The following is a 14035-nucleotide window of genomic DNA, read 5'->3' as shown; positions in this document are numbered from 1 at the left end:
TGTGACCACGGCCCCAAGAAGGTGTCCAGGGGAGTTGCACATGTATGATGTATGTAATGAGTAATAAAACTGCGGCCAACAATGACCACCAAATGCAACGACTGTTGACTGCGTTTAGCAATACAAATGTACAAGAAGGGTAACTTTCCTGGAATGGTCACAGTGCAGGCGTTAAGGTGGTTCAACATGTCTGGGTCCCATCAGAGGAAGGACAAACTTTCAGATGCTTTTTATGCCTGACGATGCCTCCCTGCCAACACTTGCGTCCGGTCTGATTGTTTCAATGCCTGCCACTGACTCTTCAGTGCCTCTTAACCCTGCCACATCCCAAGCTAACTTTGACCAAACATGATTTTATGTTGCCACTTTTTCAACCTACAGCTGTGCACTTTTGTTTTGATTTATAATTTATCCATTTCTGATGCTCTGCAGCTGTGACAGATTATGACCATTGTACTGCTTGCTGCGCTCATATACTGTAAACTGTCTAGCCTTGCTTAATACAGGCCTACTGTTCCCTAATTACCTCTTTCTACTTCTGAGGCTACCTGTACACTTGCTGACATTGTAACTTGGAAATACATTTTTTTGAATTCTGAACAGACTTCATCATATTTTCATTAAATAGCACTGAAGCCTATCCTTGGGTGTGGCCATTCACCAGGGGCATATGAAGTAAAGGTAGATAATGTAGCCCCCAGCATAATGTGCTGCAGGGTTAATTGCCTAAAAGGTCCCAAAAGGCAAGACCTATTGGCTATGCCAACGCTTGTTTTTGTAATTGCTGGTTGGAAAGAAGGGTGGAGCATGAGGTAACACTGATGAATTGAGTGTGAGGGAGGATGCAGGCAAAAAGTTTTTAAAAACACTATGAAGCAGCCATTGTTGGTCGTGTTATAGTGCTTGCTCAAATAGTTGGCAGGAAAGGAGGGCAGAGCAAGAGGCAACATGCATTAAGGAAGGGAATGTGGGGAGGCAACATGGTCATAAAGATGAAAAAAAAAACACTATGACACAGGCAGCACTGAGCGTGTCATAGGGGATTTTTTGTATTGGTGTGAAGGGAGGCAGCACAAAGAGAGGGCTGGCAGATGAGAGGGAGCACAGATAGAAGGTGGGGGTGGTTGGAGACAGAGAGAGTGGCTAGAGATGGCTGACAACACGGAGAGAGGTAGGGTGTGTCTTGGTTAAATAGGAGCAAGCAGATAAGCAACAGAAGCTGGCACGGAGAAGCTGAGAGCAAGGACCTGGACAGTGGAGGGAGGTTCTGGGCCATGCATACAGATAACAGTGGGTCGGAAGTAGAGGCTGAGGTTAAACAGATGTTCAAGCGATAGATAGGCTTGGACGAGGAGATGGACAGCAGAGGGTGGGCAGGAAGAAGACGGGGGGGGAAGTATACGAGGGAGCCAGCTGAAAAGGATGCTCTTTGGTAGAATGCTTAACCATAAGAGAACAGAGCTGTGTGAAAGAATTAGCAGTCGAAAGACACATGCAATGCATCAATGAGGGGGCAATAGAGGAAGGGAGCATGTGGCAGCTAACTAATAAGAAACAAGCACATGAGAGTGACAATGAAGCCAAACCGTGGTAAGCAATGGGTGACCTCTAAGCCCAACGTTAGAAAGCTAAATATCTCACAAACTATACATCATGCACTGTCTTAGGTGAAAACTAAAAATAGTGTAGATCTTATCTCAGCAGTGTTGGGTTTTCTTAATCCTAGTTCTTCAACTATGATGTGGGCTCTATTCTGCAATTTTGCTCGGGTTCTCCTCTATCATGACCTACAAGTAGCCCCTCTTTAAAACAAGCATTTGCAATGCAATATAGGTCTCGCATTTGTCTAGTTAGAGTTATTGGCACTGTAAATGACTAATTGTTTAATCTGTGCTTTGGTTTGGAGTGTAGTGGGTGTATGAACAGAAACACAGCTGCAACACTGCCTAGAGGACTTAGTATGAGCAATTACCACTGGGACCAGAGAAACTGGTGCAGGACTGTCTAGAGGACTAAGAAATGAGGAATTACCAGCGATTCAAGAGAAGCAGGGAGCAGCACTGTGTAGAGGACTTAGAATGAGGAATTACCAATGAGACCTGAGAAGCAGCTAGCAGCACTATCTAGAGGACTACAAATGAGGAATTACCACTGAGACCAGAGAAGCAGCTAGCAGCATATTAAAAAAGTAAGGGAACTATGATGCTGTGCACAATGGGGGTGGGGCAAGTAAGCGTAACCGTCCCAGGATGGTTATCTTTTTACAGAAAGTAGGGGAACTGTTATCCTTAAATAAAAAAACGTGTTGGCTCCTTGTGCCCCTCCTAGCCCGCTCCCTGGAAGTAACAAGACGCAAGTCTTTTAGGTGCTAGTATCGGGCAGTAAACAATCCAGCAAAGAGCTTGATTACCAAAGCTGCAAACCTCATTGACTGAACACACCATCCTCGAACACAACAACTAGCAACCCAGCCAATGTCATCTGGCTAGTTGTTTGGGAGGGTGGAGCTTGCAGAACCTCTTTGAACCCTACACCATAGAAAACATTCACAAGTCCACACACTACGCCATTTAACAGCACCAAGTGGCAACACAACTGTCAAAGATGTGCTATACAAAAACAGCATTACATAAGACAATATTCTGGTAACCAAGCATGCCTGGCCATTTTCAGTAAACAGACGACAGTGCTCGAGGTGCTATGTCGTCTCATCACACCCTGCTAACCGCCAAACACAACAAGTTGAAAACTAGTAAATATGCTACAATACCAAGTAAGATGTGAAAAATGTCACATAGTTCTCCTAATGAATGGATGCTAGGAAGAAGCCAGTGATTGCATGTTAATTTTCGTTTCTGTTGTAGCAGCAGTCAGTAAACACATGCACATCTTTGTGCAGCATTGTCTGTCATCGTCCTTGTATGTGATTATTTATGCATCCTCTCCCAGAAGGAAACAGAGCCCTCTACTAACGAGCTGCTATTTGTAAGTTGGGTAAATTGGAAGGAAAGGCAGCCGAATGAATTGGTAAAAGCAAATGGCCTGAAATTTGAATGTTTTTCCACTTAAATATATTTAGAAGTGCACCCAAATGCAGCAGAAAATAAGCAGTATTTGGAATTAATGAGTTTAGCAGGGCAGGGGGAAGGTGGGACGGTGTGAAGCAGGAAGTGTTAAGAGTGAGCCTGCCTGCGTGATTTAGTGTGCCGGCAGATAGGAAAGTATGAAAAGACGAGCGCAGCCATGGGGAAACAGGAGGCAGGCAGCATGGGAAAGGGATTTGTATACAAAAAAAAAAAGAATAGCACTCCTAATGAGATGACAGATACGGCTCTGGCATGGGTTAAATCCTTCTTGTCCAATAGGTCCCAATCTGTATCTCTGGGTCACTACCTATCCAGCGAAAAAACCATTACATCTGGTGTACCGCAGGGATCCATATTAAGCCCACTTCTTTTCAACATCTATATGGCACCCCTCCTCGCTGTGATAGAGTCACACGAGATCCTCGTTACGTCATATGCTGACGACACTCAATTGGTCCTCTCCATAGACAAAAACCGCACGGATACAGAATTGTGTTTTCAGAAATGTCTCACTGAGGTATTTCAGTGGTTAAACAAAAACCACTTGAAGTGCAACAGTGAGAAAACTGAAATCATACCATTAGGCCAGGATCTACTTTTCTGCCCAAGGGATTGGTGGCCCAAAGACTCTGAGGCCCCTCCCAGTGCTGTGTCTTCTGCGCGCAATCTGGGCGTGCAATTTGATGCTACCTTATCTTTTGATGATCATGTTAGGATCACGGCTGGCTGCTGCTTCGGTCTTATTAAATCTCTAAAGACATTTTTCGACTTCCTCCCTATTGCCTCCAGGAAATCAGTCGTGGTCGCACTGATACTCTCCAGACTCGATTATTGCAATGGGTTGATGGCAGGAGTGAAAAAGTCCACTTTGAAGAAGTTACAAAGTGTACAGCACGCGGCGGCACGGTTAGTGTTAAAACTTCCTAGGAAATCTTCAGCCTCAACTGCATTAAATTCTCTGCACTGGCTGCCACTGCATAAGAGAATCCTTTTTAAACTCTTACTCACAGTTTTCAAATCTTTGAAAAATATAGGTCCTAAATACCTTGTTAATCGTTTTATTCATTATGATCCTGTACGATGTCTGCGATCCTCAGGGGCCAATCTTGCTAAGATCCCGAGGCATAAATATAAAACTAGGGGCGGAAAAACGTTCACAGTCCTAGCAGCAAGGGCTTGGAATAATCTACCCGTAAATCTTAGATTGATTGAGTCTGAGTGCCCTTTTAGGAAACAACTGAAGACCTGGGTCTATCAGCAATCTGATACCTATGTGTTGGCAGCTATCTAGATCTTTTCACCACATATCCCTTATACGCATGCTCAGCGCCAAGATGCTCCTTCCGGAGCGAAAGTTGCGCTTTACAAATATCCAAATAACAATAACAATAACAATGAGTGGCGGGACCAGTCACGAGTTTAAACAAGAAAGCGCGGCCGCCATTAAGAAGATAAACCATTAATTAAAGCTTATGGTAAAACTCACAGGATGAAAGCATCATTAAAAAAGAAGTTCTCACAAGCAGGGAGAATAAAAAGTTAAGTGTAAGTAGATTGTACTTTATCGGTGCTCCAGAGCCTTGAAAGGAAGTGAGGTATCGGCTGCAGGACGTGACAGGAGGCTGCAACAAAGAGCGACGCTGGAGAGAACCAATGGTAAGCAGGGGGTGGGAGTAGAGGGGTTTTATTGATTACAGCAGGTCTTGCAGCAGCGCACGCGCTGCTAGGCTCAACCTAAAAATTTAAAAAGCAGGCTGTCTCTCTTAAAGGGAAAGGCTCTGCCTCAAAAAAGTGTCCCATTTGAGAAGACATCTGGGGAGCATGAAGTGGTTCCTAGTCTGCTGTTGGCTCCCACGAGGCTGCATGGCATGAATCCCACTTGGGTGGGCATATCTGGTTAGCGGCAGTGACAAAGCAATGATACATTGCATCATGAAAGGCACTCATACCAACCTCCCAGACTTAACAACAGGGTTGAATAGATTACAAAAAGTTATCCTACAGCTACAAACCCACTGATAATGTAAACTGTAGGGTAGGTACTGAGACTGAAAAATACTTTGTTTCATATATTGTTAAATATATATTTTCATTTTTGTGCTTTACTTGTACCCCATTACGTATGTCTTAGAGCATCAGCAGGTAATGTAACTTCATTGCTCTGTACAGAGCAGAGCCACCATAGAGTTGTGAATTTGTCTTGTACTACACTTCTTCTGGCCAGTATTATGAGAGAATCAAACAGTAGGTAACTGTATTCATTGTCCATTATCTAATTTTGGATACACTTGGTGATCTGTTCATTGGTATATAAATAATATCTGCACGGAGGTGGATCAGGGCCATACTACTCTTCTGGTCTTATTAGACCTAACAGCAGCCTTCGACACCCTATCCCCCGTGACTTTGACAGCTCGTCTGAGGGAGATTGGGGTGGAAGGATCGGCCCTGAGTCTTTTGGCCTCTTTCCTGGACCATAGAGAACAGAGGGTTAAACTGGGCGAATTCCTATCTCCGTCCCTGCCTGTCCAATGTGGGGTCCCACAGGGTTCGGCTCTCAGTCCGACCCTTTTTAATATCTATGTGGCCCCACTCGCCAAGCTAATAAGATCTTATGGGATGGAGGTGGTCTCCTATGCAGACGATACCCAGATCATGGTGTCCCTCTCACACCCGGACGATTCCTCTGCTCTCAGCTTCAGAAACTGCATGGAGGCAGTTTCTAAATGGATGACTCATAATTCCTTGAAGCTGAATGGTGAAAAAACGTAGGTTCTTGTCTTTGGTGGTGGGAGTGACCTATGGTCGGGTGAGTGGTGGCCCCCCTCTTTGGGACTGTGTCCTACACCCACCCACTCAGCTCGCAATCTGGGTGTCCTGATTGATCCTTCTCTCTCCATGAATCTACAGATAAACAGAACGGTGTCGACCTGTTGGGGCATTATTAAAATCCTAAGAAAAATAAAACACTATCTTGCTCCCCCTGCGCGCAAACAAATTGTGATAGTCCTTGTGATTTCACGTCTTGACTATTGCAATGCTCTTTACTCTGGTCTAGACAAGGGTCTGGTGCAGCGACTGCAAACTGTTCAGAACGCGGCTGCCAAATTTGTGACGGACGCCCCGAGGCTCTCCTCGGCTACTGCTGTTAGGAAGAGCCTACATTGGCTTCCTATCTCTGCCAGGATCACTTTTAAGATCCTTAGTTTAACATATGGGGTCACATCAGGACAAGGAGCCGGAGGGATCAAGGATCTCTTAGCTCCCTATGTCCCTGCTAGAAATCTTCGGTCCTTAGAAAAGAAACTGTTATTGGTACCTCGTTTCAGGAGAGCCAGGTGGGGAGGTAGGTCTTTTTCTTATTTAGCGCCTAAGCTTTGGAATGCTCTCCCCATGGAAATTAGAGCTCAACCGTCGGTCCCCCTGTTCAGGAAAGTATTAAAGACCTGGCTATTTGTTATGGCATATCCGTGAGCTGGCCTCTGTGTTTTGATTATATTGTTAGGCGCCTTGATGCCTTCGAGCTTAGTTTGCGCGATATAAATCGTCTTTTATTTCATTCTTTCATTCATGGTATGAGTTAACTGCCTTACCTTTAGTAGTCATCACGTAACTCAACGCATTAAAGCTCGTATTACAATTGTTTTAATGCTGCTTCTGGTCTTTTACTCTTACAAGTTTCTGAGCTTAAACAGTGTTGAAGCCTATCTCTATTGGAGTAAGAAGGCATCAATACTACTTGTGGGTACTACATAAAAAAGAGTGATATAGATGTTTCCAGTCACCAAGCTTATGCATGGTTATTACTAGTAAATCACTTATTGACTCAGTGGGATCACTAACATTCTGTCAAAGTTGGAGCGCGTCTAATGAACATGCACCGCCAGACAGCACAGCAGTGATGCTCATCATGCCAGCAGCTTCATGAGTTGTAATTTGTGTGGGATATATCTTGAAAATTACAGCATTAGAGATCCTTGAATCATGCACTCATGGTACCAAAACCTTACCCCATACCTTCTTGGAAACCTTTGATCTACGATATGGCCTCACTTGGCGACTCATAGATATGGGATCCTGCACAGGCCAGGAAGTGTCCAGTAATCATAAAGGCAGAGTTGGTTCTCAAAGCAACGTGGCAGCGGATTGATGGTTTAAAATACGCTTAGGCTGAATACGGACAAACTCAGCAGTAGGTATCTGAAAAAACGTCTCTCTGGGTTCCAAGGCCTTGGTGAAGACAGGTGAGAGCTAACATCCCCCCAAAGAAGCATGGCGATAAAAACATTTGGTTGACACCCAGAGCCACTGTTGAACAGCGCAGTTTCTTCCTTACAAGATGTATGTTTTCAGTCACCTCTAAGTTTGTGACCACTGTCAGTTTTATAATTATAGTATACGGGTTCATAACTGTCCTTTGAGTATCCGTCGGGGTTGTCATTACATGTCCTTGTACACTATTATTTATGATACGGTTTCTGTGCACAAGGGATAGTCTCATATGAGTCTAGGATACCAATCAGTATTTACGAACCAGAGACCAGATGGGGGGGGGGGGGGTGGTTATTTTACTACAATTCTTTTTTGTTGTGTGTTATAGATTAGGTTGATGAAACAATGTACAGTTCACCCTTGCTTATGCTACGAATGTTACCTGTATTATAGGGTGATATGTATTTTGTGCCTATCCTTTGTTGCCTATGTTCTGTATGAATCGGCTGTTTGTTTATCTTTAACTTCTGTGCAGCTATACAGTTTTCTTTTATGTGAATGTACTGTTTGGCTTTTCATTATTGGCATCTGTAAAGTGCAGCTATTATTGCCATTGTCAAGTATTTCTTTACGCGTTGTCCTATATTACAAAATTAATAAAATTATGTTTCAGTCACCTCTAAGTAGACTACCAATTGAAGACAATGGCAGTCACAAAAATGAATTTCTTCTCCTTCTTGCAGATTTGATACGCTGAGTAGACATTTGGCCAACTGAATTTTCTCTAAATGTTGACAGGTTTGGTTTTGAAAACCTTGTTTTCAAGGTAGTGGTTTGCTGCTGGGTGCATGTTTGTTTACATGAGCTCTTTTTTTGTTCAAGCAGATCAGCCATGCATCATCTGCAGCTACACTCAGTGACAAAAGGAGGTTCCCATCATTTCTGCGCACAGTTCCAAGTGATGTCTACCAAACAAAGGCATTGGCCAAGCTCATAAGAGTGTTCCAGTGGAACTGGGTGGGAATAATTGCCAGCGACGATGACTATGGACGGTCTGCGCTACAAAGCGCCTCAGATGATATAGAAGCCGAATCAATCTGCATTGCATTCAAAGAGATGATACATTCAGATTTGGGGCACCCTCAAATGGCTGATAATATACATGCCATCATTGGCCGGCTGCAAAGTTCTTCTACAAAAGTTGTGGTTGTGATTGCAAAAAGCGCAGTTGTCCTTCAACTCTTCAGTGAATTCATGAAGCATGGAATAAAAAGAACCTGGATTGCGAGTGATGCCTGGTCTAGCACCAGAGAAGTCACTTCTCTGCCAGGTATTACCGAAGTAGGGACTGTACTTGGGTTTTCCTTCAAAAGTGGCATGATTGACGGTTTTGATCAATATATGGAAAATATAAACCCACGTCCTGATGTATTTAATACATTCATTGAGGAGTACAAGGAGGCGCGATTTGGCTGCAGCGAAGAGTACCTCAGTTATAAGCATTGTATGCAGACGCAGACATCCCCGCAGGCCTGCAATGCTTCGGATGCAGTGAAACTCAAATCACCATTGGCCTGCACTCTAGACAATCTATTATTTGCAAATGATGATTTCTTTCTGAAAAACATTGAACCTAGCACCACATACGGGGCCTATTTGGCAGTGACAGCTATAGCACACGGCTTGCAGAGCTTATTATGTGTCTCTGGAAAATGCAGCAGTAGTAACTTTGACTACCCTCCTGGCCAGGTACAGTACAGTTCTTATTCAACTTGCATTTGTATCTAAATCGGGCATGGGGGCAGATTTACTTAGCATTCACGCAAGGCAGGCTGCTGCTTTGCATGAGTGGAAGAGAGCTGAAAGCCCCATATCTACTAATATATGGCGTTCTCCAGCTCTCTCCCTATGCTGTCGCACCTGTGGCTACCTAGCAACAAAGTAGGCACCCTTGATTCATGGTGCAAGGGTCCTTGTGTTACAGCCCGAATTGTTTTTATGCAGGAAGGGGTAAAGTCCTGCACAAAACAACCCTTAGAGGTATATTCTTATATCTATGTGCTCTCCAGGATGTAGCACACATGGAAAGAGGAAGAAACAAGGAGAAATAAAAATATTTCTGCTCATTACACGTCGCTGGGGAAGGCGTACCATTTTGGTGTATTCCCAGGTTTACTAGCTTTAGAAAATCTGGGAATGTGCCAGAACGCTCTTACTCCACCAATGGAATGCCTTCCCAAAGCAAATTAACACAAGGCAGTGTTATGCGCAGCCTTGCGTTACTTTGTATTCACTAAACCACTCAAAGCCATGCAAAGTGGTTTTGTGTGGCTTAGTAAATGCAAAATGTTTAGCATCAGGCTTCGCCACAAAAGTAACACAACCAAAGCGCAAAACCTTTAAAAATATACCCCAAGGTCTTCAAAATGTACAATTTTATTTTCTACCTTTAGAGGTCTTTAACCCCTTAACTTCTGTGCTCCCCATAGGCTGAGCTTTTTTTTTGGCTATTTGGGGTAGTTTGCGCTCAGGGCTCCATAACTGTCTTTCCAGATAATTTATACAGGCTTAATTTGTGTCCTTTTTTCCAACAACTTGGGGATTCTAATGCTACCCAGGATTTGTAGATTTCAAAGAGACAGAGAAAATTGCCAAAAAATAGCTACATTTTGAGTTTTGGGGGGAAAATGGGAAAAAAGTGTATTGCAAAAAAGTGTCTTGGTTTTTTCCTAACAAAAGGCATCAGCGAAAGGTTTACTGTGCTGAAGACATCCTCTCTCCAGCTTTCAGTAACATGCAGTGATGAATCATAAAATCTACATTATAACAGTTTTGGCATTTCTCAAAGAGGTAGCCCATTTTTCTTTTTTTTGTATTTTCAACCTACTTCCAATTTGTGGTGAAAACCAGTGTGATATCTATGGGTGATCCAGAAGGCTACAAATTTCTGAAAAGTAATCACAATTCTGAATTGATTATGGGTTTCGCAGAGAAATTAACTGTTGAAAAAAGAAATATTGAAAATGAGTAAGAAAAAATGACCATTTCTGACTCCGAGATGATTACAAAGGTGGTCAGACGATCGTCCGACCCCCATCGTTGTGGGATTGGGATGGGCCGACAAGTAGTGGGGAGTCCCAACCACCAGATTAGGTTGTGACCACCGTGTAGGTGGTCAGAAATATCCCATTTTCTTTTTCTTTTTTTTAATTTAAATTTTCAAAGAAGAAAACAGGAACCGGCAGTCCCAACACAAAAAAAGCCAGCATGACAGTACAGCAGTATAAGCAATATATCAGTTCAATACAGTGGATTACAAAGCATAGTGAATGACATCGGGTGACAAACGCATACATTCCGGCAGACAGTGTATAGATACCAAGACTACAGTCAACATTTTTAAACATGTTGGACATGATTATTATAAAAACCATAGGGGGTGCATAGCCGAGAAGGTATTATAAATTCCAGAAAAATATATAATAGCTTAAGCAGGTTAAAACAGTACAGGGGCATATCACACTACTAATCGTCTTCGGTGGGAACAGGTTCAGGAGACACAGGCTGGCTCCGGGCCCAATCGAGGAATGGTTCCCATATGTTGCTGGGCCTCGAAGTCGAGGGCATAAGTTCCCAAAAATTGCTCAGCTGTGTGCGTCCATATGTGACATCATTCAACCAATCTTTGATTGAGGGTACCCTCTTCCGCCCCCAACGAATAGCAACCTGTCTTTTAGCATAAAGTAAGAGGAGTGCATGCAACTTACGATGCTTTGGTGGTGTGTCTTTTACATTCCCCAGGAGGCCCAGAGCTGGGGAGGGGACATCCGTTCTGCCAATAATTTGGTTCACTGCTGTGAAAATCTTTATCCAAAATTCAGCGATCTGTGGGCATTCCCAAGCAACATGTAAAAAAGAGGCAGGAGTATATCTGAAGCGCCAGCAGCCCTCGTCCTCCCTAGAAACATGCTATTTTCGATTGTGGCTCGTGCTGCGGCCCTGAAAATGGCTGCAGCACAAGCCGCAATTGAAAAAGAGATTTTTTTAAACAGGCATGTACTATATGCCAGGCACCATGTGGAGCCTTTGCACATGGTGCATGGATCTTTAGGGGGGCACCACTTGTGCCCCCTGGCCACATTGTGGAGGCCAAAGGGGGATTGAGGCCTTGCTAGTGGCCCCCAAAGTCCCTTTCCCGCTGCCTGTTCATTGTAGGGATTAGGAATACTACCGACAACCCGACGGGATCTTCACTCCTGTGGAGCAGGCAGTCCTACCTGTAATGCAGTGGTCAGACCGATGCCATAGATGGTGGGTGGACTGCTACCGACAGGCTGTCAGTCTGCCCGCTATCGAAAAGAGGGCCTACGTTTTCCTCTGTAACCTTTTGCACCATAACGTCCACTAGACGCTTGTGGTTGCAGGGATACATAGGGATTTCCAAGATCCTGCAGTACCCAGTACCTACAACTGAGCTACATCTTACAATGTTTTTTCATTGTGTATCAATTATAGACCAATTCATATTGTGAAATATGAGGAGTGAAAAATGGAAATCAAGCAAACTTAAGTATTTCTGAAATGGGCATCAGATATGAAGCTTAGGGGCAGTGGTTAACTGTACATCTCTAAATTGTGGCTACCCATACTAGCATGTCCCCTTTAGGATGGGGGTATGACCTAATGTCAGCATGTGAATCCTGCATCCCTTTCTTTTGACGCAAATGCAAAATACCTGCTGACTAGTGGGCTTTCAGATTTGAGGCAACCTCCCGAATTGGCACAAGCCTCCGATATGCCCCCATGGGGGAAGAAAGACCCAATTTCCCCTGCTGGGCAGAGGTATGGATGGATGCCAAGTTAGGCTTTCTGTCGGGACCCGGGGTTATATGGGAGAGAATGCACCAATGCACTCGCCCACAACAAAAATATGGCATGAATGCAATCCCTGGTGTCTAGTGGGTTTTTTGCCCTGAGTCTGCCCCACTGGGTAGCAGAAAGTTCAATAGACAGAAAATATGTGTACCTTGTTTTTGGGGTGGGGGCTTGGGTGTGGGGCCCACACCTCTATATTAAAAAGAATCCCTGATGTATAGTTGGCTTTTTGACCCATTTAGGGTGAAATATGGGGGTAATCACCCCTGTCTGTCCCCCTAGTCAGCATATTTATTTGATTCGGGAGCATGGTGGGCAGACCCTACCATTATTATTATTATTTTTTTAATTCCTGGTGTCTAGTGGGCATTCTGCCCTTGAGGGAGCAGATTGGGGATCCCCAATCCCCCATGGGGGACAGAAAGTCTGTCTGTTTTGTTTTTGTGGTAGGGACATGGCTCCATCCCTCTACATTTTTAAAAATTTCCCTTGTGTTTAGTGTGCTTTCTACCCAGTGAGGGGCAGATCAGGGTCATTACCACCATCTGCTCTCCCCAAAGGGGACAGAAATACTGAAATGTTTAAGGGACTTCTGCAAAATTTCTTGCCTAAGGGGACTCTCCCCCATCCCTAGTGCCTAGTGGGTGGATCCCTGCTTATGAACTGCCCAGCTGTGGGAATCCCCAAGCAAGGATCCACTAAGCAGAGATACCAATGGAAGGTGGAGAGTCTCCCCTTTCCACTGATACCTCTCCCAAAGCAGTTAGTGATCCAAAGGCCAAGATATGCCCCCAAGCACTGATGCAGTGAAAGTAAAATTAGGCCCTTGTTTCTACTTTCACTTTATTGTATTGCTGTCAGCACGCCCTGTACGCTGATCGTCATAGTATGATAAAAAAGATTCAGGCTGACCTGGAAGCTCTTCCTGAGCAGCCTGGGGTAAAAATAAAATAAATGAATCCCTCTGGTGCAAAGCACCGGAGGCGCCCCTTACAACCCTCCTCAGTGTCAGTCAGTGGCCGACAGATGCACTGGGGCAGAAGCACGGGTGTTGGACATTGACCTATACCCACATTTAACAGGTAATGTTAAAAAATGTGCTCACTAAGTGGCAGATTTCCCTTGAATCTACAGGCCAGAAAGAGCACAATGCTGCTCCGTGTAGCCACACATATATGCGGGTGGTGTAAATACACCCTGAAGCCTGCATATGACATTGAACTTCCACACCATTGGTGATTGTCTTGCACCTTCTCCTATGGTATTAGAATAAAGTCAATAAGCCAGTTCAGTGTGTCCAATGCACTGTACATATTTTAGGCTGAAGCACACACACTGAGACACTGTTTTGCAGTACACAGTGCACACAATACTACAGGCAGCAAAATCAGACAGAAAAAAAGAGCGTGACCATTACACAAATTAAGTTCTTTCCTCTACCAATGAATAAATGCATTCTTTCTAAGAGCCATTGTATTTGACAAAAGGATTAGACAATCTTGGTCCTTTGTTTATTTAGCAAATGTGCTACCCATACTGCTCATCTAGTCTATGACGTTCCTCCTCGGCATGTCTGTTACAAGTGCCCAGACTCTGTAACGCATGCCAGGAGAGCTGTTTCTTTGTCTATCTAACACCTAAAGCTTGGAACAAGTTTTCTTTTACATTATGTTCTGAACCTAACCTTCTTAAATTTACAGAAGCAACTCAAAACCTAGATATTCAAGTACTTCAACGAACCCTATTTGTTCTAGAATGATTTTCAGTTATGGCATTGGTTTGCTTTTAAGCATCAGTCACCGATTAGTAATTGCATGTTCTATAAAATCCATAAATAAAATAAATACACCAGATGCTATGCA

General features: G+C 43.9%; 1 protein-coding gene across 2 annotated transcripts in view; it reads left to right on the top strand.

Moving 5' to 3' along the window:
- Positions 1-14035, top strand: part of LOC146817843 (G protein-coupled receptor family C group 6 member A-like) — a 77185-nt gene that overhangs the window by 17985 nt on the left and 45165 nt on the right. For both annotated transcript variants that reach the window (XM_085609253.1, XM_085609252.1), the window contains exon 3: positions 8184-9047. In XM_085609253.1, coding sequence (XP_085465379.1) covers positions 8184-9047 — 864 coding nt within the window. The remainder of the gene's footprint in view (positions 1-8183; positions 9048-14035) is intronic.

Source organism: Triturus cristatus, chromosome 6 (genome assembly GCF_964204655.1).
Source record: "Triturus cristatus chromosome 6, aTriCri1.1, whole genome shotgun sequence".
Taxonomy (NCBI): Eukaryota; Metazoa; Chordata; class Amphibia; order Caudata; family Salamandridae; genus Triturus; species Triturus cristatus.
This window is presented reverse-complemented; position numbering and strand designations above follow the sequence as displayed.